The sequence below is a fragment of the Patella vulgata genome, chromosome 2 (genome assembly GCF_932274485.2).
Source record: "Patella vulgata chromosome 2, xgPatVulg1.2, whole genome shotgun sequence".
NCBI lineage: Eukaryota > Metazoa > Mollusca > Gastropoda > Patellidae > Patella > Patella vulgata.
In genome coordinates this window covers 37,050,122-37,075,995 of record NC_065880.2, presented here as the reverse complement: position 1 = coordinate 37,075,995, position 25,874 = coordinate 37,050,122, and the positions used below count along the sequence as shown (strand labels likewise).

The 25,874-nt window shown below is 34.8% G+C and overlaps 1 protein-coding gene and 1 long non-coding RNA gene across 3 annotated transcripts in view; both read right to left on the bottom strand.

Moving 5' to 3' along the window:
* Window positions 1-25,874, bottom strand: part of LOC126810514 (E3 ubiquitin-protein ligase RBBP6) — a 33,580-nt gene that overhangs the window by 3,182 nt on the left and 4,524 nt on the right. Inside the window, exons 3-17 of one of the 2 annotated variants that reach the window (XM_050535619.1) lie at window positions 23,365-23,395; window positions 17,575-17,628; window positions 13,981-14,069; window positions 13,727-13,826; window positions 11,051-11,187; window positions 10,683-10,858; window positions 8,199-8,766; window positions 7,150-7,225; window positions 6,501-6,555; window positions 5,958-5,973; window positions 5,429-5,565; window positions 4,270-4,438; window positions 3,027-3,125; window positions 2,093-2,671; window positions 328-1,731 (exon numbers count right to left, since the gene is read on the bottom strand). In XM_050535619.1, the coding sequence (XP_050391576.1) occupies window positions 328-1,731; window positions 2,093-2,671; window positions 3,027-3,125; window positions 4,270-4,438; window positions 5,429-5,565; window positions 5,958-5,973; window positions 6,501-6,555; window positions 7,150-7,225; window positions 8,199-8,766; window positions 10,683-10,858; window positions 11,051-11,187; window positions 13,727-13,826; window positions 13,981-14,069; window positions 17,575-17,628; window positions 23,365-23,395 (3,690 nt within the window). The remainder of the gene's footprint in view (window positions 1-327; window positions 1,732-2,092; window positions 2,672-3,026; window positions 3,126-4,269; window positions 4,439-5,428; window positions 5,566-5,957; window positions 5,974-6,500; window positions 6,556-7,149; window positions 7,226-8,198; window positions 8,767-10,682; window positions 10,859-11,050; window positions 11,188-13,726; window positions 13,827-13,980; window positions 14,070-17,574; window positions 17,629-23,364; window positions 23,396-25,874) is intronic. The other variant, XM_050535620.2, reaches the window with a different exon arrangement.
* On the bottom strand, window positions 18,354-23,320 carry LOC126810528 (uncharacterized). The gene is made up of 2 exons (XR_007675246.2): window positions 20,727-23,320; window positions 18,354-20,657 (listed from the first exon to the last, which is right to left on the bottom strand). It is a non-coding gene; the product is annotated as an uncharacterized LOC126810528 (long non-coding RNA).

The window sequence follows — 25,874 nt, the reverse complement described above, 5'->3', positions numbered from 1 at the left end:
TTGGTGATGTGGATAATTAAGAGTGACAGGCTAACTACTGAAGCGACAAAAAAAACATAAAAAAGAATCACAATACATTGATTCAGCGTCTTGCGATTCAATAAGCATATCCTGAGAAGGTAAATTGTGATACATCGATTCAACGATATATCGTGCCAGCACTGAGGTGTTGATTATGAAATGATTTCTGTTAAATATTTAACCTTAAATATTAGGACACTTTATCAAAGAGTTTTAAAGGTAGTTCAATGTGAGGACTTTAAAAAGCTTGAAGTGACATAGAAACATTTCAGTTTTAAATAGGAAAGATAAAGGTAAATAACCTACTTTGGCAAGGATTTTTTAACTTCAATTTTTTGTGGTTCCTCTTCAGATTCCTCATCTATATCATCTCTCTCCCACTTGGATAATTCAGGTAGATCTAACATTAACTCGGGTTTGTCTAATAATAAATCTGGTTTATCTAATAATAAATCAGGTTTATCATTAACACCTGGTGGGGATGGTTCATCTTCATGAACACCATCAGTTGCATCAATAGGACTACTAGGAACCTGATCATGTGGACTTGGGGGAGCACGATTAACTAGGGTAGCTACTTCATTGCCAGATTCATTATTTTCCTTTTCTACCTTAGTTCGGATTCCATCTGGGTCCTTGCTGGGTGTTTCTGCATCTTCTTGTTTGGATTCTTCCTCTTTTCCTTTAGCTTTTCCTTTCTTTGATGTGCCCTTTTTCTTTGGAGGTTTATCTGATACATCCCCAGAGGTTTCATTGTATTCCACTAGTGCAGCTGCCTTTTTACTTGAGCGTGTTCTAGATTTGTTTTCAGTTGTGGAGTCACTTGTATCTTCAGCTACATTACAACTCTTGCTTCTCTTTTTCACTTTCTTTATCTTTTTGATGTCTTTGGCAGGAGAAGGTTCGGTATCTTTTTTAACATATGTAGCATCTGTAGTAGTTTCAGCAGTATTAGCTTCAGATTTTTCCGGTGCTTCATCACCTCCACCAGTTAAAAATATCAATGTAGAGTTGGATGATCTAGTATAAGTATTACCAGTAGACACCTTTGTGCTGTCTTTCTTTTCTTCATATTTATCAACATCACCAGATATGTCTGTTTCTACCTTTTTCTTATCTTTAGATTTATCTCGTTTCTTTTTCTCAGATTTTTCTTTTTTCTTTGATTCTTTCTTTTTCTTACTTTTACTGTCACCTTTCTCCTTACTCTTCTCTTTTTCTGTCTTTTCATCAGACTTCAACCCCTTTCCATTTTCCTTGTTTTCTTTATCCTCCTTACCCTTCTTATCCTTTGATGTTTTATTGGAATCTGATGTTTGACTATTTCTTTCTTTATCATGTGACCGAACTCCATCTTGCGTTTTGGGATAATCTTTGCGACCATATCCATCTCTCTGATATCTTCCTTTATCATCATGCGTTCTAGGTCTATCAGATGCCCTGTCTGTACCATAATCTTTTCTATCCCGAGGACGATCATGATCATATCTACCTCTTGGTGGAGTACCCATTAAAGGTCTGCCATGACGTTTCGGGGATCTAGAACGATTGCGTATAGGTGGTACCGGGGGAGCAGGATACATTGCAAAACCTGGTGGTGGTGGTGGTAGACCAACTGGCATTCCTGGTGGACCAAGTGGCGGTCGAGGTCCAATTCCATACCCTGGTGGATTCCCAAAGAAGTGAGGAGGAGGAGGAGGTCCATCAAATCTTAAAATATACAGACATATTATTAGTTACATAATTTATTGAAATCGTATTTATTAATTTGTCTATAACAATATTATATTTATAACATTTGTTTGTCAAAACATACATACTTACATTATTTCAATAGATTTGTATAACATGGAAAATAAAGTCTCATTAATTAATTACTGCGCGTAACACTGATAAATATTTTAACAACAAGCAGCATAAATGTAGTGCCTTGAACTGTGATGTTTGTAAGAAGTCATTTAGCTCAGTAGTGATCTTTTGACAAAATAAAAACCTCCCTCATGCATCAAATTTTGCTAATAATTGTCTGTGAGAACCAGTTTATTTTTTATGTACATGTGGCATAACTTACCCAAATGGAGGAGGACCTGGAGGACCACTGAAACCATAATCAGGAGGGTATCTTGGAGGTGGGGAATATCTTCCAGGGCTATCATTACCATATCTAGCACCAGGTCTTGGGGACCATCTTCTACTTTCAGGATATTTTCCTCTATAAGATGGACTGCCAGGAGGCGTTAAAGATCGTCGCCTACTGCCTATTGGTGATCTTCTACGAACAGGTGAGTAACGTCTATATGGAGATCTAGACCTTGATCTTGAATATTTTCTGTAACTACGAATCGGAGATCTTGAATAAGATCTATATCTACCTCTAGATAAAGATCTAGCAAAAGATCTAGATCGAGACCTATATCTTGACCGAGAACGAGATCTGTACCGGGACCTTGATCGAGATCTAGTCCTTAACCTAGGAGGGGGTGACCGAGACCTAGAACGTGATCTATATGGGGTTCTCGATCTACTTCTTTTTCTGATTGGTGTAAGAGATCTTGGTGGTCTAGATCTAGATCTCGATCTCCTGGGTGTTAATGAACGCAGTCTTCTTGGAGTTCTTGACCGCGATCTTCTAGGTGTCTTCGAACGGGACCTGTAAAACGATTAAAAATCATAAATATATAAAAATAACACAAGCTCACTACAACTTAGTCATTAAATCAGACCATGAAGTGTGTCACATTGTGGGTCTTTAAAATACAGGATAATATTACTGACATAATAAAGGGCAATAACTATAAGTAATTATCAGAGTGAGCAATAGCAATAAATCCAGAAGCTGCTTTATTTCACTAACCTAAAAAATGCATATAAATTTCAAGCAGTTTGATAATGTTTGTCTTTTGGACAGGGGCGATGGCAATAAAACTAGTTATCATTCACCAATAATAAATAGAATGGTTTGATGACATAATTCAAATTTATTAGTACACAATAGAGTAGTTTACCTTGAATGACTTTTTGATTTACTTTTGGTTTTCTTAACACGATCTTTGCGCTCTAAGAAATCTTTTGTAAAATGATCCATTACATCATACTTTTTCTCTCTGAAATAGTTTAAATTTTGCCATGATTAACCTTTTAAAAATACTATAAAGATAGGTTGCCAGGCAATGGAACATACACCAACAGCAGCTAAATCATCGGAGCAGTCGACAAGGTTTGTTGCTTATTTATTCTTTTGTAGGTAATTGGGGACATTTACAAGACAATTCCATACAGATCAGATTATAATTATCGTCGTTTGAGGGTTCACAGAAATTGCTGAAATTCAATAGGCTTCTCTGTTTCACTAATTTAAATGATAAATATACTTTTCATACAGATCGGATGATACTTTTGTTGTTCTCAATGTGTAAAAACATGAAACAAGGGCCACAACTCTAGAAGTAATTAATGGAAATTGCTGAAATTCAATAGGCTTCTCCGTTTCACTAAATTAAATGAGGCATATAAATTTCATACAGATCGGATGATAACTTGTCATTAACAAGATACAATAAAGTAATAAAAAAGGGCCTAACTCCAGAAGAATTAACAGATGGACAGGGGTGTCAGCAATATACGACCACATTTCCATGCGGGCATATGAAAAGGAAAGGTACACTTGCAGAAAATAATAATTGAAAGAGGAATGTTAAAGTCATCCAAGCAGTATATAAAGTACTGTTTATTATGTTATGTCACATTTTCATTCCATTGTATGTGACAGAACCATTTTAAAGACACTAATAACAGAACTATCAACTCTATCAACAACTCATGAAATCATCAAGAAAATTTTTTTTTTAAATAGATCAGATGTTAACTTTGGCTGCTTGCGTTATCGGAACTGTTGAAAACCAACGGCCCTTTTCACCTTATGAACAGAAACACTATGTAGAAATTTGAAGTCAATTGGATAACTTGACTCTGTAGAGTGATCAAGGGCATTAACTCTATCACTATTGCTCGCAGATATTGTTAATAATCAATATCTGTTTTTGTCTCATGAAAATAAACACTCCGCAGTCACTTTGTATATACTGCAATTCATAATGGTAATAAGTCAAACCTCAAGAGTGTCCACTAATTGTGGACGGAACTGGGTTGATGATAAGATAAAACATGTCAATTTTATCAAATTACTATCTACGCATTAAGATATCATTGAGATATGTTTTGTGCAATAAAAGGAAAGTTTATACTTACTTGGCAGCTTCTTTCATTCTCTTTTGTTCTCTATAAAACTGTTCTTTCGACATGGGTGCAACTGGAGGAGCAAAAGGAGGAAACGGAGGTCGTGGTCCAGAGCCAAATGGAGGGACGCCAAAATTCATTGGCGTAATAGGTTGTCCGATCATAGGTCCTGGCACACCTGCTAACAAATATGAATGATTTTTTAGAACTAAGTTTATTGTGACCATAAAAAAATAAAGATCACATCCTTCAAATTCATCAATTTCATGCAAGACATGTAAGTCTGTTTTGCTGTTTTATCTTGACTATAGGAAACAATATTGAAACTTAAAACAAAACAAGCCACCAAGACAATCCACGAATGTTGTTTAATCCGTTCAGGCATATTCCATTCAGATTATTATCATGACCATTATTCACTTTTATTATACATAATAAATCCTTTAATCAGGGACAATATTTTTTCTCGACAGTATGAATATTTTGAGCCAACCTCTGTCTTTACAATGTTGGCATTGGCTGTGTCGATCATGGTTTGTTTTTATTGAAATATATTAGGAACGATCATTTCTAATAAATTTGTTTGCATAAATGAAGTTTCAGAAAGCTTTTAAAGTGATTTTTTCATAATACAGACAATAATTTTTGTTATGTTGTTTAGTGTAGGATGTTGGGTAGCCAGTGCTGTTTTTGAGATGACAACATGATCATTTCATACAATGTACATTTTGTATTAAGCTTAGTTGCTGTACACTGACAATCAAAGAGGTCATCTATATGTAATAATTCAATATATCTATTCAGAGTCATTTATGCTTTGTTTCATTAGCCTAAACATCTCACCTATCATATACGGAGGGAACAAACCATCAACATAAATAGCTTTACAGCAATAATAAGTCGATGCAAGCCATAATAAGTTGCAATCATATTAATCAGCTTTTAATTTCAATAACAGTAATTGTTGAATATGCATTTTAATTTAGAAATGCAAACAGTTTAATGTCCACACCTCTCTATAATGACAATTATTGTAAACAGTTTTCACATGTATTTTAACTCGATGCAAAAGACTAGATAGAAGTGATTGATTTCATAATCTTATAATATAATATAAACAATTTCAGGTACATGTATACAGCAAGTAGACTATCCTGTATAATTAACTTACCTGGATATATTGGTGGTGGAACACCTAATAAAGATGGAGGGTGTGAGTTACTGGTTGTTGGTGGTAATGAACCATATAATGGTGGGGTGTTACTTCCAGGAGCTTTCAGATTTTGCCATGAAGGAACAGTACTAGATCTAAATCAAAACATTATTTAATCAAAACCGGTATGCTTAAATTTTCCAAGTTTGCTTTATGTCTGTTTATAGTTTTAATGCTGGTTTATTTCATTTCATTAACTTATTTCTAGAAATAAACTAGATTTAAGGAGATAGTTTCCTACAACTAAATGTCTTTGATCAATCGGAGATATTGCTTTTTACAGTATGTTTAATAACATATAAATTAGTGATTGTTACAGTGATAATTAATACTAATTAATACTAATTAGTTAACATTTCTATTAATATCATAGTTATTGTTTTATTTATTAATCTTTTTCTGAAATACATTTTTAAAACTTATATAAAAAAATTTTTTGAACATGAGAAAATTAAGAAAATAAATTATGATAATAGATTAAATTTACCTTGTGGTCTGTACAGCTAGAAAGAAAGGAACAAAAAAAAAAATACATTAAATCATTAAACTAAACTTATTCCACAATATATCAATTCACATTTGCTTATTTCTAAGGCAAAAGTTTCATTTACAACAAATAAATGATATGTGAAGTGTTAAATTGTACCACAGACAATATTTAATTATAGCATCTTTGAATTAATTATTGCCTTATAAGGGAAAGTGCTGAGGGAAATTTGCCCTTGCAGTGACGTTTCCGCCTACTTTATAAGAGTTCTTTTGTAGGTGAATTTCAACAAGAACATGGATGGACTTTGTCTTTTTGTCCCATTTTAAGGACTGAATGCCATAGGATTCAGACTGTTAGTGAGCCAGAGCCATACTGGCCAAGCCACCAGGGCTCCCACTTTACAGTACTACAGTAAAACAAGAAATATGTGTGTTAAATGCCCACTACTACTACCTCTTTGTTCAATAGTAGACTGCAGTTGTATCAAACAGCTGGTTACATTAAATTATGTTAACTGACAAATTAATTTATACTATATACCTTGTACTGTTTGAACTTCTGGAGGAGGCTGTCCTACTACTGATATAACGTTCACCTTAAATATATAAAATATTATTTTTAAAAAGTTCAATTAGATATCTAGAATAAAATTATTCACATTATAATTCCAATACAAAACCTAAAAGGATTTTCACTTATGTCAAAAAGACAAATTTACATTCTGCCAACTTAAATGCATAAAATAGTCGTCTAATAGCACCCAACCCACCAAAAGCTTTGTTTCGCTGGTCACAATCAAAAATATGACTAGAATAATCTTAACATTGATTGAGGGCAATACCTTTCATAAGCAAGCTAAAAAAAAAAAAGAAGCAATTTTTCGTACAGTCAGGGGCCACAATCCAGGAAGTTATAGTCCGACATCCGACATGAAAGGAACCAAAATCTTTGGGATATAAACATATGTTTTAAGTTTCATCTAAATTGGATAAAAATTGTGACCTCTAGAGAGTCCACAAGCTAAAATCCATGAAGTTACGGTCTGATACATGCCAATATCGAAAGGAACCGAGATCTTTGGGATATAAACCTATATAGTATATTTTAAGTTTCAGCAAAATCGGATAAAAATTGTTGCCCGTAGAGTATCCACAAACAAAATGTGGGCATATAATAAATGACTACGTACTGTTGCCTCGTCAACACCTGGCGGATGGGGCTGTTCATCTTTAACAGGAGTTGGTGCTCTATCTTCAGGCGTATTGCTAAAATAATAAACAAGCCAACAGTGAGGCTGATGTCCCCCGCCGAAATAGGAAAATAATTAGAGGACACATATAAATTTATCACAAATTATCTTTTACAAAGTATCGAACAATCAAACAGTATATCTTTACTTATAGTCTAAGCATACAATGTTTTTGATGGAATAATTATAGCATATTAAGGGGAAAACATGCTCTATGCCTACAAATCTAGAGTTTGGTTGTATCAACGGGTCTATTTTCCATCTTGCTGCAAGTTGTGCAAAGTTCACTGTTTTCTTTCTGTCATTAAATGTCAATTCATTATTGCATACTACATATTTAATTAATTTATAATAGTTCTCACTTAATTAGAACTAAAGTTATCGTGTCCCAAAGCATCAACCAATCAAATTGCTTATCTCTGCTTACCCTAAGCGGAAAATGCTCATCTTCGAACTCCATCAAGGCATTGACCTAATCAACACATACACCAAGTTTGAACATTCTAGCCCAATTAGGAAGAGAGTTATCGTGTCCCAAAGCATCAACCAATCAAATTGCTTATCTCTGCTTACCCTAAGCGGAAAATGCTCATCTTCGAACTCCATCAAGGCATTGACCTAATAAACACATACACCAAGTTTGAACATTCTAGCTCAATTAGGAAGAGAGTTATTGTGTCCCAAAAAGTGTGACGGACAGACAGACGGACAGACAGACAGACGGACAGACAGACGGACAGACAGACAGACGGACGAACCCATTTTAATAGTCCCCTGCTTTCTTCGAAAGGCGGGGGACAATTACTATATTAAACAACACATCAAGACTGAATATTCAAGGTTTACTACAAATGTACAATTAAAGTTAAGATGGTGTTGAATTATTACCAAATGAACCTATTTTGAATAACTATGCATTTCATCACGAATACAAGCAGTATGAATTGTAATAAGAAATTATCAATAAAATGGGAGTATGTGAGTCCTACCTTCTTTCTGAGTGTTGTGATAAAATAGGGCTGTTGACTGACTGTACAGGTATAGAAGTCATGTGTAATGGCGGTGGTTGTGATCGTGTTACTGTTTGTACAGGAATAGCATCATTAACTACTCTATTTACCGAGGATATGGTATTAGTAAAATGATGAGGAGCTTGCTGGATACTGGGTATCTGTTGAGTCACAGGTACAATGCGAGGTATGATATTCGGTTGACTAGGAGTTAGAGTCTGAATAACTTGATTATAAGTGGGCTTTTTATATTGTTGCCAAGCCTGTCGAATATTCACAGGCTTCTGAGCCTGAACAGGTTTCTGAACTGGTGGAGCCTGTACTTGAGGTGTAGAGGCTGGTGGCATAGTTGGACTAGCACTTCTGCGTTCTTCTTTCATACGTTCTACAGACTTATTTATGGCATTAGTGTAGCCAGATTCATTTAAAAAATTGATAATAGCTTTTCTCATCAGCATATTAGGTATGAGTTTATCGGGTGAGACATCTTGTTCATGACAAACTGGACATTCATGATCTTCTGTCTCTAACAGTTTATTTCTTATACCTGTTAAAAGAAACAAGCACAATTTCAATATTAAACACAACATATGATGATACTCCTTCATTTTCATTAATATCTGACCAATAAGTCACATCAGACACAGAGTAATTAATACACATTCTAAAGTACTAACGTAATGTGATACACGTTACCTGGGATAGTGTTTGTATGTTTAGAGAAAATAATCATCACAATTCCACACACTTATATATTTAACTCACTTGAAATAGTGAGAGACATCAATACTTAGTAGCTAATAAGATCATTAACATCAATAGGATTAAATTTGGCTATCTGAAACAATTTTAACGCCTTTAATTTAAAAATGACCTACATGTAATAATAACCAGCGGCTGCAAGGCAGGATACGCCCACATTTTCGAGAGATGGATAGAGAACAAGCTAACAAGAAAGTGATTTTTCCTACTATCAAGGGCCATAATTCAGGAAATTACAATTCAATATGCGTGAATATCGAAAGGAACTGAGATCTTTGTGTTATAAACTTACATTTCAAGTTTCAACAAAATTGGATAAAAATTGTGACCTCTATAGGGTCCACAACCTTGATATACCATATTTTTTACGCTATTTGAGAAGGAACAGCGGCCATTTTGTCTGTCAATTTTGTGCCGATTTTCATGAAATTCGGTCCACAACCTTGATATACCATATTTTTACGCTATTTGAGAAGGAACGGCTTTCATTTTGTCTGTCAATTTTGGGCCGATTTTCACGAAATTCGAACTCAACCTTCCTTAGGGTGTAACGGTGATATAATAATACGTTTTTTTAAATCGGATAAAAATAATGACCTCTATAGGGTCCACAAGCTAAAAACGCGATTTTTCGTACAATCAGGGGCCATAATTCAGGAAGTTACGGTACGATATGCGTGAAGATCAAAAGGAACTGAGATCTTTGGGTTATAAACTTTCATTTCAAGTTTAAAAAAAATCAGATAAAAATTGTGACCTCTATAGGGTCCACAACCTTGATATACCATATTTTTACGCTATTTGAGAACGAACGGCGGCCATTTTGTCTGTCAATTTTGGCCGATTTTCACGAAATTCGAACTCAACCTTCCTTAGGGTGTAACGGTGATGTAATAATACGTTTATTCAAATAGGATAAAAATTATGACCTCTATAGGGTCCACAGGCTAAAAACGTGATTTTTCGTACAATCAGGGGCCATAATTCAGGAAGTTACAGTCCGATATGCGCGAATATCGAAAGGAACCGAGATCTTTGGGTCATAAACTTACATTTCAATTTTCAACAAAATCGGATAAAAATTGTGACCTCTATAGGGTCTACAACCTTGATATACCATATTTTTACGCTATTTGAGACTGAATGGCGGCCATTTTGTCTGTCAATTTTGGGCCGATTTTCACGAAATTCAAACTCAACCTTCCTTAATAGGGTGTAACGGTGATAAAATAATATGGTTTTTTAAATCGGATAAATACTATGACCTCTATAGGGTCCACAAGCTAAAAACGCAATTTTTCGTACAATCAGGGGCCATAATACAGGAAGTTACGGTCCGATATACGCGAATATCGAAAGAAACCGAGATCTTTGGGTTATAAACTTACATTTAAAGTTTCAAAAAAATCGGACAAAAATTGTGACCTCTTTAGGGTCCACAAGCTAAAAATGTGATTTTTCGTACAATCAGGGGTCATAATCCATGAAGTTTCGATCCGATACATGCCAATATCGTAAGCAGCCGAGATCTTTTGGGGATAAACCTATATTTCAAGTTTCGTCAAAATCGGATAAGAATTGTGACCTGTAGAGAGTCCACAAACAATTGTGGACGGACGGACGTCCAGAGGCGACGGCATAATACCTCCACATGAAAATGTGGGCGTATAAAAATTATAATAAAAATTATGCAAAACTTACAGTCATCACAAAAACTGTTTCCACAACAAGGAATAAGAACAGCATCTTTCAGTAAATCTTGACATATCAAACATCTTAGTTCTTGAGGAATTCCAGGTGATTTAGGCACTACTGCTTGTGTATTCATACCAGGCAAGAATGGTGGCAATTCCTTTTTACCAGTAGCATAAGCATGCCTTTAAAAACAAAAAGTGGTAATTTTACTGGCACCAATCATGAAGTATGACAATACGACATTTGTCCTCTTAGAAAGAATAAATAAATAGTTTCACCTTTCATAAAGTGTGTCAACTTAAAAATGTTTCTGTCCATAAATGTGACTACTTAATGCTAATTAAACACTTTAAGTCATTCCAAAATATACTTACTTATCAATGGTAGGAACTGCAAATTTTCCAGAGTAAGTTAACAAGGCTCCTGGTACAGTGGGGTCATCGGTTAAAGTTAGAAAACTATTTGGTATTCCTGTACTTCTCTTAAACTTTGGTTCAATTACATTTGATTCCTGCAATTTACAAGGTATATGTTATTGTTATCCTGGTCTGCTATGGTAGTTTAGATAATGAAAAGTTTTAGTTAGAATATCGGACCCAACTTCAAAAAAGAGTGAGAAAGAGGATTGTTTATGAAGCTTAATGTTGCCATTGCTTTATGACACACACTACCAAAACTGAAATAAATCTAACTAAAACACCCTTAAAAATTTGTGACATTTGAATGTCATTTCATATATTCCTAAAGCACCGACTGCAAGTTTTACAACATCTGGACGTTGCTAGATTACTTCACAATTCCCGAACTTATAACTACGTTATCTACAGACACTTGAACAGTAGCGTCCAATCAGAGGTTGTGACATAGCGACCTCCACGGAAACCTTGACATTGAACGAACCTTGAACTTTGCAACTCAATTACCACAGGTAGACATTTTAGCTTGAAAGCGCAAGACTTGGTATTCTCGACGATCGAGGAATCTGATAGGTTCACAAGCTAGGCTTGTAACCAATCAAAATTAGTGCCGAAATATGCAGGGTATTTACGTGAAGGACTTGATAGGATGTACGTAGTTAAAGCGAGATCAAGCCTTCTATTGAAGATGGTTATTTGATGGAATAAGGAATCCTTTTCAAACTACAAAAAGTGTGGAATCCCTAAAAGCTATATTGGTCCAAAAGCTGTTCAATGCCATTCAGTATTTTACAGAGATATTAGGTGATAATTTGGATATTGTCAAAAGTCAGTGCCACATATAATATACTATTCAAAAAAAGTAGGGGATATTTGATTTTTAAGTGTTATTAAAGTCACCTAATGAAACTGACGAAGAAACAAATGACAAAATGAAATGAAGTTCACATTCATCGATTTATTCCAAATGATCTTTAGACTAAGGCACAGACTGACCATTATAAGGGTAAAATGATACCCAGGGTCAAACAGCAAAGTTACCACAGCATCACAACCAAGTCAGTAACGGGTAAATCCTCCTCTGTTTGCCAAACAAGCATTGATCCGACGTGGCATACTCCTAATGAGACGTCTAAGGTCATTTTGGTCCAGATTGTCCCATTCCTGTTGCAACGCAGCAGCAAGTTCTTGGACATTGGCAGGACGTTGTTGACGTTGACGTAACCTCTGTCCAAGCATGTCCCAGACATGCTCGATGGGGGAGAGGTCGGGACTCAGTGCTGGCCAAGGTAATGTGGTGATGTTCTGTTGTTGGAGGTAACCTGTAACGATCCTGGCCCTGTGACATCTTGCGTTGTCATCCTGGAAGATGAAACGGCGGCCATGACGTCGTGCGAACGGCACAACATGGACTGCCAAGATGTTGTCCCGGTAGTACTGGCCTGTAACACGCCCTGCAACAACATGTAAAGCCGTTCTTCCAGCAACAGTGATACCTCCCCACACCATAACAGAACCACCCCCAAATCGATCATGTCTGATGACGTTAACGTCTTGGAAGCGCTCGTTTCGACGACGCCACACCCTCCTACGTCTGTCCAAAAAATCAACAGTGAACCTTGACTCATCTGAAAACATCACATTGCTCCAGCGTCGATTATCCCAGTGTTGACGATCCCTACACCAACGACGTCTTGCCTGAATGTGATGATCTCTCAAACAAGGGATCACGCGAGGACGTCGGGCGCGAAGGTGACCCCTATGCAGTCGATTCCGAATCGTCTGGCCACTCACTCTCACACCAGTGTCTGTTTGAAGACGAGCGCTGATCTGATTTGCTGTGATGACAAGATTTCTCAAGGCCAAGGTACGGATAAATCGATCCTGGGCTTGAGTTGTCGCCCTTGGTCGACCTGAGCGTGGTCTGTCCTGTACAGATTGTGTATCACGGTATCTGGACCATAGCCTGCTTATGACAGACTGAGAAACATTCATCGTCCGCGCCACAACCGCCTGTGTTGTGCCGATCTGCAGCATGCCAAGGGCACGTAACCTTTCATTTTGGGTAAGCCGACGCATATCAAAATTTGTTTTCTGGTCACTAAAACAATTAAACTGATGTTTCCACCCTGGAATTCAATGCCACAATGACTGTAACATTCAAAGTCAGAGTCGTGCAAATCTTGGGTTGGACCCCCATGATGATCCCAAGCATCACCTGCATTCCATGCGGTAGCTATTGGTGCGTTTGGGCGTCACATGTAACTGGAAATGTTTCTTCTGTTAGGTTCTATAGTGACTTTTTTCGTAGTCATTTGCATATTTTAGTATTATGCCCCCAAAATCAAATATCCCCTACTTTTTTTGAATAGTATATTTGCTAAAAAAAATTGAATCCAATTGAATCCATACTGGGATATTATCTACCGTTGATATTTTTTGATTTTGTTTAAACACACAATAATTAATTTGAATACATTTTGGCATGGATTAAGCTGTGGAAAATTGTAAAGAAAGGTCTGTTATTTGATGTCATTTGAACTTTTTGAGATGAAGTTTACATAGTGATAATTTTTACCAATTTGACAACCGGAAACATGATTCAACATTCATACAAGAATTAGACGAACTTACTGATTTTTCTGTACAGCCATGAATATAATGTCCCCCTTTACCACATTTATAACACTTATATCCTACTGGTGGCTGGCCGAGTGGAACTTTATTCTTGTAGCTTAATAAAATATACAATTAAAAGTACATTATTATATCGTAGTTGCATCAACCATAGAGTATAATATCAATTACATTACGAATTCTAACATTTGAAAAAAAAAAAAAAATTTGACCAGACCAAGTCTTTATCACAAACAGTTTAATTTTCTCACCTTGCTGGGTCAAAATCTCTACCAGACTGGTTCATCATTGCACGAATTTTATCAATCTCCGAAGTCTTAGCATTTGCTATATCCCCGGCCTGAAAATTAATTTTATTCCCTTTATAAAAAATATAATAACAATGAAAGCATATATAACAAACTGATCCAAACTTTCTCAAGTTCATTTTTATATGGCCGCATAAAAAGTCAAAATGTTAAAGATGCCTTCTCGCATACAAACTGTGTGATATGATATCTTTGTACTAAAAACATAATTAAACTCATTTATGTACCAAAAGACTGCTTCAAATCCACCTAAAAACATTTTTTCTTAAGACATCTATCCCATGACATGAGAATTTATTTTTTTCATCAGCCTTGTTTATCACATGACTCGACTGAGGGAGAATCCATTTTTTTGTTTGTATTTGTTGTTAGTTGCTGTCCATTTACCATAAATATCGAAGTCTAAGTAAATTCTTGGATTCTCCTCTGCTAAATTCTTTTACCACGGTTCAGCCTCAGAGTCTATTGAATGTTAAATTCTTTCAATGTTCTCACAACCGTTAGCCATTAGATCAAAACATAAGAAACGCTCCTTGTGTCACTCGAGGAGAGAGGCTGCCTTTTTAGAATACCCTCACATTTTTTGCATATGCGCACCCCATGGTCTCACAGGTTTGTATGGTCCATCAATTGTAATATATACAAGGGAAAGGAATTAAATGTAGAACACACACACAGGCATTTCTTGGATATCTACTCGCAACCAAGCAAGATCGGTCTTATTATCTACGAGATATGTGCCTGATCACAGAATCGGGAGCTGTGAGATAGATTTCATTATCTATTGTTGAAATTAAATGAGATTAAAAATTTGGGAATATATAAGATGTGTTTTTAATTCAAAGCAATTGATCGTTGCTAGAGGGATTTTAAATCCAATGCAAACTATAACATCAAGATAGTTGATTCTCGAATAAAATGAATATCTATCCAAAAATAGTTTAATTCCTTAAAGGGACAATAACACTCTTGCTGGCTTGACAGCTCCAGAAAAAAAAAAATAGCCTTATTCTAAGTACTAGATGTGTTAGTGTCCTCCCTTTGTGTAAATTATCCATTAAATCCTATTTTACTTGTCCAGAGGGTTCAAAAATATTTTTAAATCAAAGTCACATTTGAAAAGATTTACGTGAGGCTTTTCAAATCATTTAGTTGAATTTTTCCAATTTTTTAAATTAGGTGTGTTAAGATGAAATTTGTATCATCAAATAATTGGAATATTGTAAAATAGTACAATTTGTTGACCAGAATAAAGATTGGGACATATTATTCAGTTACAACAAGAGTGGTATTGAGCCTTTAAGCATGTACCAAGATATGAAAAATTGAAATTTTTTGCAATGCTCGGAATGCTCTGAAGACAATTTAAATAAGCCATAGACATCTCAAAGTGTTGGGTAATATTTTTTGATAGGACACTTTTTTTAATTTGATTGAATCCAAGTCAAGATATTATCTATTGATCTATTTAGGTGGGGTCACGTTGGCTCAGTAAGGAGTTGGCTCGCTAACCGCGAGGTCCTGTCTCCGATCCCTGCGTTGGCAGAGAAAGTTCATTGGGATTTTCTGGTGTGGTTCCCCCTTTTCAGTGGGGCAGGACAAAGGGTCTGGCAGGGGACAATGCATAGTCATTTGGATGGGAAGAAAAACCGAGGTCCTGTGTACACATAAAAGATCCCTTGGCAGTTGGAATTCGATTTAAAAGTAGGCTGGGCAACATTTCCCTTGTAGCACACTGTACGGCATATGCCCAGCCTGAGCAGAACAGTAGGATTTTAAACCCCATTTCATTTCATCTATGAAGGCATGAGGAATTTGATTTAAGAGTAGGCTGGGCAACATTTCCCTCATAGCACACTGTATGGCATACACCCAGTCTCAGCAGAACAGTAGGACTTGAAACCCCATTTCATTTCATCTATAAAGGCATGAGGGGTTCGGCTTACAATTTAAAAAGTTTGACCTCATAAACCTAAAGGCTGTATTCCCTGATTCTGATTAATGTTGGTTATTTCAGGTAAACTCAATTCACTATATAACTGAATATTGGACCTATTTGTTGTGCCTTTCACAATGAATGTTTTGGAATATGCCCCTTTGATGTTACCTAATATAAATATGTGTTTGTGACATGCACAATCCTCCACCCCCCTCAAAATAATTAATTACTATTTCATTTTTTCAAGACCTAATATTCTGTGTAAAAAAAACCCCTGAAAGGCACTGCTACAAATTTGTACCGTAGTTAACCAATGGATGCCAGGCAAAATATGCCCACATTTTGCAAGAGATAGATAGAGAACAAGCTAGAAAGAAAAAGCGATTTTTCGTACAATCACTGATGTGTAACGGCGATATATTTAAACGTTTTTTAAAATTGAATACAAATTGTGACTTCTAGCAGGTCCTCAAGCTAAAAATGTGATTTTCCGAACAATCAGGGGTCATAATAAAGAAAGTTAGTTATGTTCGGATATGCGCGATTATCGAAAGGAACCAAAATCTTTATGATATAAACATAAATTTAAGGTTTCATCAAAATTGGATGAAAATTGAGACCTTGACATATCGTATGAGGGGCGTCCGATTTTCACAAAATTAAAACTCAATCATCATCAGGGTGTAATGGTGATATATGCACATGGTTTTTTAGATTGGATAAAAATTGTGAACTCTGGAGGGATCACAAGCTAAAAACATGATTTTTTGTACAATCAAGGGCCATAATTCAGGAAGTTACGATTTGATATGGAACCAGGATCTTTGAGTTATAAACATGTATTTTAAGTTTCATCAAAATCGGACGAAAATTGTGACCATTATAGAGTGTCCACTCCATGAAGTTATAGTCCAATACATGCCAATATCAAAAGGAATCAAGATCTTTGGGAGATAGACTTAAATTTCAAGTTTCATCAAAATTGGATAAAAATTGTGACCTGCAGTGTGTCCACAAACAAATTGTGGATGGACAGACAGACATCAGGACAGACAGGGGCGACGGCAATAAACATCCACATGAAAATGTGGGCATATAAAAACCTACTTCCAGGATGGTGATCAGATTACCTAGATCCACCCACATCATACCCATTCTAAATGTTACATTTGATCATCAAATCTGCGATCGAAATCCTTTGGTTATCATTGGTCTGAAGTACCTACTGATGGAAAGGTAAAACTTCTCGATTGTTAACCTATGTCAATGCACCTGCTTATTGTCATTCAAGAAACTTTTAATAACTCATATGTTCAAGCATGTTATAACTGAGAGCTAAAGACTCTTTTAGGATAGGATTTCTAGCCCTACAAGGACATTATGTGGAGTTTTGGCACTATATATGGACATTTATTATTATTATACAGTTTACACAAAGCCAAGTATTGTACCCATCTAAGGCATGCACCTGAGTTGAATATTCCAGGATTACACTCTTAAATAGCTGAAAAATACATCAATATAACTATAAATGAAATGAAATGAAATGGGCTTTGGTGTCCTACAGTTCTGCTCCGATAAATAATTATAAGCATTACCTGTTGATTGGCCAGTTCCTGAGCAGCTCTCTCCTTCTCCTTCTCTTGTTTTATCTGAAAATAAATGCCCACAAACCATGCTAAACAATAGTACAACACCATTACACATGTAAAATCTATTAACACTTTACATGATTATGATACCGTGGATAGTTTCCAACTATGGAACCTTCATCGCATTAATTCATTGGAAAAATTAGACAAGCCACAGTCCGAAAAATTGATACATGAACAGAAATGCTAACAACTGTGCTTGTTAGTCATATAGTTCATTTGTCATAGAAAATTAATTGCTGAACAATCAATACTCCAAAATTCAGAATTGAGAGCATTTCTGTTACAGTATCAAGTCAGCTGGTAAAATAGCATAGGATCTGTATTAAAAACAGTATTATGGGGATATCAGTTGAGATCTTCTTCATCTTTGTCTTCTGTTGTTATCTGCAGTCGTTACCATTCAGAGAACTTGTGTATTTTATAGCTGATGTCCATACTTACCAAGAGGAAAAATCATATCTTCATTCACACCCTTTTCATTACAGTTTTATTAAGTTACACCCATGGAATAAATTAGGACATTATAATTTGTAGTAACTTAAGACTCATTTCCTAACATAATCATGATTCTTTGGGGTTTAATTTTTGTGATCCATCTAAAAAATGCATTCTGCAAGATGCTATTCGTCATTCAATTTCAAGACTATAATATTGTAGCTGGGAAAATTGGGGTGACTGAAAAGGATCCAATTCACACTTCTTTCACTTTGAAAAATCACAAATTTCCAATCAGAACGAGTGTTTATTTCAAAAAGATATAAACACAAATCAAAATAACAAAAAAATATGTATCAAAAAGCAATAACAATGTATAAAAAAAACCCAGTAACAATGTATAAAAATATAACAATCTTTGTATAACATTACTTAGCAACAAAAAAAATACTATGTTATGAGATCAATGACAAAAAAAAAAAGTATATCACAATGAATTGGTACATACAGACGTAATCCATAGCGCACTTGTGAAAACGGGCGATGTACAAAGTTTGCACTAATACAACAGTATCAATAATTATGTATCTTCAGAATACAAATTAATTATTATTAAAATAAAATAGAGATCAATCCATTAGTGTGATACAGACAATTAAATATACAAACAACCATGTATGAAAGTTGCCGGTAAAAATAACTATGAATGACAATTTTCAGTAGTAAAGGCCTTGAAAATAAAGTAAAGCAACTGGTGAGATGTAGCGGTTTTGAGAGAATGATTTCCAACTACATGTAGCAATATACATCTACTTTGCATAACAATTACGATTTCCAAGTGTTAATTATATAGTAAACATATACGGTTGAATGACGCATAAACTTAAAGTTTGAGCTACGAAAAAAATCAGATTTAGTCAACAAGATTTCATTTTTAATACACAAGTGGTCAATATTATATCTAAATTGACATATATATAATCTATTACTTGATAAATAGGGCACACAAAAATGTACATATACATAAATTATCGAAATTAACCTTACAAAATAATGTGTGACCAGCTCTAGATAAATAAGACATGTCACAGGCCTATTATTTCTGATAAGGCATGAAAGGTCCAAAATACAAAACATTTTTTCCAATTTTCACTAAATAACTATTTTTATTTCCCCACTGATTCAAGGTGAGAAATGCATGACATTATTTTCTGGTATTAGACTATGGAGTCGTGTCTGATTTGTTTCAATAATTTCCAATCAATTTTTTTTGTATACCAACTTCAAAGCTAGAGATCTTAGCAATTATGAAAAATAATTTCCTTTGTTGCAAACAAAATTGAATTTCTTTGAAAACAGAATTTAAATTTCTTTGAAAACAATATAATTTCATGTCTTCACCTATATGTGTCTCATTCAGCCATAGCCGGTAACATTATATAAATGGTCAAATTTTAAACAGGATACAATACAATTATCGTTCAATATCAATATCATTATTAATAAAAATATGTTTAACTCCCCAAATCCAGTTTCCTGCTGGACCTTATTTAACACAAGTACTTTACTTCCATTCTAGTGTTTTTACACATTTTAATTACTACACATCTAGTAGATTTGTGTTAAGGAAAACCTTGTTGCTTTTTTTCAATATCATAAACAATATGGTAAATATGCCTATTGACATCTGTGCTAACACGATCAAGCTAATATTTTTTCTAACAGTGGTTCAGTGAGCAAAGCGCTGGCTCACTAATTAGTTAGTCCCAGGGTTGGCCGAGAAAGCTCAAGATTTTCCAGGGTGGTTTCGCCTTGTCAGTAGAGCGGGGGGTCTTGACAATGGAAAAGATGGAAAACTGTGAACATAACAGAACCTTTGAAAGTTAGAATTTGACGAAAGTAGACAGAAAAGCTGTTGTCTGGACATAATTTCCCTCCCACTGGATGGCATTAGCATGTTTTCATTAGCCATTTTAGTGCAGGAAGTAGAAAGTAGGACATTAAACCCTATTTTATTCATTTTTTCTCACTAATTTTATTAACCAGCGGCTGCCAGGCAGGATACGCCCACATTTTCGAGAGGTGGATAGAGAACAAGCTAAAAAGAAAGTGATTTTTCCTACAATCAAGGGCCATAATTCAGGAAATTACAATTCGATATGCGCAAATATCGAAAGGAACAGAGATCTTTGTGTTATAAACTTACATTTCAAGTTTCAACAAAATCGGATAAAAATTGTGACCTCCATAGGATCCACAACCTTGATATACCATATTTTTACGCTATTTGAGAACGAAGGGCGGCCATTTTGTCTGTCAGTTTTGGGCCGATTTTCAAGAAATTCAAACTCAGCCGTCCTTAGGGTGCAACGGTGATATGATACGCTTTTTTAAATCGGATAAAAATTATGACCTCTTTAGGGTCTACAAGCTAAAAACGCGATTTTTCGTACAATCAGGGGCCATAATTCAGGAAGTTAAGGTCTGATATGCGCGAATATCGAAAGGAACCAAGATCTTTGGGTTATAAACTTACATTTCAAGTTTCAACAAAATCGGATAAAAATTGTGACCTCTATAGGGTCCACAACCTTGATATACCATATTTTTACGCTATTTGAGAACGAACAATGGCCATTTTGTCTGTCAATTTTGCGTACAATTAGGGGCAATAATTCAGGAAGTTACCATCCGATATGCGCGAATATCCAAAGGAACCAAAATCTTTGGGTTATAAATTTACATTTCAAGTTTCAACAAAATTGGGTTATAAATTTACATTTCAAGTTTCAACAAAATTGGATAAAAATTGTGACCTCTATAGGGTCCACAACTTTGATATACTGTATTTTTATGCTATTTTAGAACGAACGGCGGCCATTTTGTCTGTCAATTTTGGGTCGATTTTCAAGAAATTCGAACTCAGTCGTCCTTAGCGTGTAACGGTGATATCATAATACGTTTTTTTAAATCGGATAAAAATTATTACCTCTATAGGGTCAACAAGCCAAAAACGCGATTTTTCGTACAATCAGGGGCCATAATTCAGTAAGTTACGATCCGATATGCCCGAATATCGAAAGGAACCAAGATCTTTGGGTTATAAACATGCATTTCAAGTTTCATCAAAATCGGATCAAAATTGTGACCTCTAGAGTGTCCACAAGCTAAAAACACGATTTTTCGTACAATCAGGGGCCATAATCCATGAAGTTATGGTCCGATACATGCCAATATCGAAAGGAACCAAGATCTTAGGGAGATAAAGCTATATTTTAAGTTTCGTTGAGATCGGATAAAAATTGTGACCTGTCGAGTGTCAACAAACAAATTGTGGACGGACGTCCGAACAGACAAACAGGGGCGACGACAATATACGTCCACATGAAAATGTGGGCGTATAAAAACCAACGTACTAAAGGTCCCAAGTTCTTACTTTTGCATGTGTATTAAATGAGCAGTCCACCCAGATATATTTTAGTAAATAAAACTGCTTTATTTGGATGTAAGATTCATACAAGACCTTATCCCTGTCATGTTTAACCATTTGAAACTATGCTGTTGATACATTTTCAAAAAAACATAAAAATTTCCATTTGGGTTTGAAGTAAGTTCATACACACAGTTTCAATCATGAAAATAGATCAACATTCATTTCCAACCAAAATCATGATACATGTGCATTTAATCTTTTACTATCAAAATATAATCATTTAAGTACATGTATGAACAAGATGAATGAAACAAAACAGATCTAGATTTACATAATCTATCTACAGGTACATGTTTTACTGTTATAGTTATAGCATATATAGATGAAGTATATTATATAAAGTCGGCATTATCTTTTGAACATACCTAATTAAACTTCAAATACAGGTTTTTCGATGAAAAAAAATTCCTGGACTAGAAATTAATTATTTCAAATTTTGTAAATTTATAAATAATAGCTCAATTTAATTATATATATAGAGAGAAATGGGGTTTAACATTCACTAAACACAAACTTGGTCATTTTGCGACTAACATATAGTGCAATTTTATTTCAATAATTTGCTTGTGCTTAGGGGTCTTTAGCAGTGGGAGGAAACCAGAGGACCTGGAGAGAGAGAGGAATGGGGTTTAACTCCACTTGACACAAACTAGGTCATTTCGGGACTAACACACGGTTCAATTTTATTTCAATAATACGCTTCTGTGTAGGGGTCTTTAGCAGTGGTAGGAAACTGGAGGACACGCGACCCTTGTCATGTACAACCGGGGAATTGAAACCACTCCAGTTGATTCAATGACAGACCTAATGATACAGCGCGCATGTGCTAACCATTCAGCCATTAATCCTACTTGCCTGTTCACATCAATTATTTCACATGAACAAGACTAATCCAGTTCATATATTATCCAACTGGAGTATGTATGTCGTTAAAAAATTATGTTAGCTTTTAGTGTAAGGCACTGGCTCACAAAGCAGGAGGTCTCGGGTTTGATCCCGGTGTTGGCAGCGAAAATACCACAGCATGGTTTCCTCTAGTCAGTTGTATGTGATGGAGAGCTTGGCAAGGAACAATGTCTTGTCATTTGGTTGGGATAAAATAAGAGGCCTGGTATTGCTGGCATGCACGTTACAGAACCATTGACAGTTGGACCAGAATGAAAAGTAGGAGGAAACAACACTGCCCGTGTACACCAAAAAGCATATGTCTGTCTTTGTTAGCCAAATTGGTATAGAGAAGTAAGACGCTAAACCCCATATGCAGTAATATAAACAATAGCTTTTAATATTGTTCATCCAGATTATAAATTGTAAGATCTGTGGTTGGTTATAAATGTACATTGAATTTAATAAATCATTCACATTACAAGATAAAGAATTCTAATAAAATCAATTACTAACACAGTATGTATACTACATGTATTTAAGCTAACAATTATATCATTACATTTGAATTTAATATTTCTTTCTATGTCAACACTCATCAAACAAATACAGATAAGAATTGGAAGAAAGTGATATTATTTTGTTTATTAACTTGTCAAAAAATAATTATATTCAAGGTTACTCAACATAAACATTGTTGAATGAATAAACTGAAATAGAATGTTATTGTAAAACTTGACATGTTCATCATGCTCAAATCATATTATAATCTGTTTTTATGAAATATATCACCCACCAAGATGAATTTAAATATAAAGAAAAATACCTGTACAGCTGAAAAGAAACAGACAATATAAAAATAAAAAAACAAGATACATTTTACCAGATTAAAATAGGATGTATAAAAATGATAAACGTACTGCTCTGGCACACTCCTGTTTGAAAGCCTCCCTGAAATAAGAAAAGAAAATAATTAAAGATACATTATTTAAGATTTGGTAAAGAGCTAGCCATTCTTGCTATAATAAATATTTTGAAAGCAGATAATGTAAAATAAATGATTTGAAAATTTCATTCAAATTGCTTTATTGCAAGCGAAGATATATTAGCCTTTGAAGGTTTGACGAGATGTGTGCAATAATTTCAGCCACCATACTGGTTGTTCGAAGCCAAGTCTCACTCCTTCATTTTTGAATTAAATCAAAATATGGCTGAATCTATTTAATATCAAAGAAATCTGATGCCATCAGAGTTGATTATGGCCTGGATCAGTTAATTAATGTTTAATAATTTAGAAAACATTTCAGGCGGCCAGGCCTAAAGAAAGACCCGCAGTAGGAAGATTTAGCTCTTGCATAATGTATGTTTAAGCCCTAAGAATAAAACATATTTGTAACAAGTATTGTCCATTCGGCCAACATGATACATCATTGAATTGTGATTTGCTGTATTGAATACCAATAGTGAATCACTATATTTTTCTTTTACAAACGAGGCCTTTAGGACATATCCTTGGCTTTAGTTAAAACAATAACACTGAAGAAGAGGTGGTTCATGGGTAGTCCATAATGGTTGTATTTTTAAGTTGAATGAACTCTATTTATAGAAAAAGTCGGAGACTGTCACGTGACGGACAATTAAAAAATGCTGTAGGGCTGCGGCAGCTCATTTTAGCTACAACATTTTCCGATTTTTGGTGCCTCGAACAATCCCAATTTCAAGGAATGACATACATTACTAATTAATCATGCAACAAATAATTTTAAGTTCTCAGTACATGTACATGGTGTGTATTTTTAACTTCGTAGGAAGTGTGACCCAATTATTCCTTTAATAAACATTGTTTAATTAACAAGATAAAATAATACCCTGCGTTTCCAGACGAACAATGACATACATGTATGTCTACATTATCATGATATTCAAAGCATTTTAATGGGTTCTATTTTTTAATGAGTCACTATCGATAAAGGTACATGTATCTGTATCAGCCGATGTGTTTTACTGCGATCAACATCTGATATCAGTAAAGTCAATTGTACTACTGCACGTGATAAGCTAACCCAGAGGTTTCATTAAGAGCCAGTTGTTGGCGAATTTCCCCGCCTACTGAATTTTGCTCCTTACGTCAGCTATATTTTATATCCATCTGACTATTTGCTAAAATATTAATGTACTGGTAGCACAGTGTTTCGCTACGTAATATAGAACGGGTAGGCGGTGAGGTGCACGCCCAACAATAAACACAGTAACGTCACGGTTATCTGGTACTGTAGTCAAAGTTAAAAAGTATGTGGTAATTCAAGAAACAGGCATTATTCTGTATCTCCTTTCAAAAAGAGTTACCGGTGTAGTTTAATATCGTGCCTTCTCTTTTTTCACCCACAATTCGAAATCTTAACGATTAATTACATTTATACCAATATAAAAAATGTTACGAGGCTTATATCTTTATCAGCTTACTTTAATATTTTTAACAAACTTTCTTTCAAAAACAGTCTTCATACCGGCTGGTTTTTATGCATTATACATCAGTAAACTGACATGGAATAAAATACATAGCAACTAGCCGACTCTACACTTATGTGGTTGCGCTGGCTGTTAAAAACAAAGAATAATCATTTCTTATCACAGTCATTTGATTCTCAGCTGATTTGAATAATACAATTCTTGTTTATTATTTGTCAGTGAAAATAATGAAGCTAGCTGACAGGAAAGTATATTACTAGACGATAGGAGATTGCATTTTACACAATATTTTTAACAAGAAAAAATATAATTTAATAGCCCACGATGTATTGATGTACTGGTATCGCTACATTAGAAAGGGATCGTTGACTGTTAATCGATCTATTTTCTGTGACTGCACCAAATTGAGTTAATTATCTTGTGCTAACTTTAACATTTAAATAATATTTATCTGATACAGGTTCTGATTGAAAGGCAAAGTTGCCCTTATATTGGCCTTTAAATGTCGACTTCTGAAAGTGGTGTAAAATCAAATTGCATCATTTATTGCATGCCAAAAACGCAAAAAAGTGTTTTGCAATCAATGCAGTGCACAACCTTTTCGATCGTTTGAGTTTGGGCAACCAAAGAAGCAACTGAAGACAATAACATTACCGGTAATTCAGAAACAATTGATGTCAGTTGACTAAATTTTATTCACAATGAATATATCACTGATTACTTACACAAATACTCATAAATATAATATTGCTTTTCACATCATCTTAACCCCCATAATTTTAAATACCCTGTTTAAGGATATATATTTTTATAAATTATATTACATCCCTGTCAATTATAGGCAACTTTGTGGTTAACATTTATAAAATAAACACTTATATTTCATAATTTTAATTGATCATATTTCATATCACAGTCTAATCCCAATGCTCTGTGGTTATTAGTCTATTTTCAAAGTTTT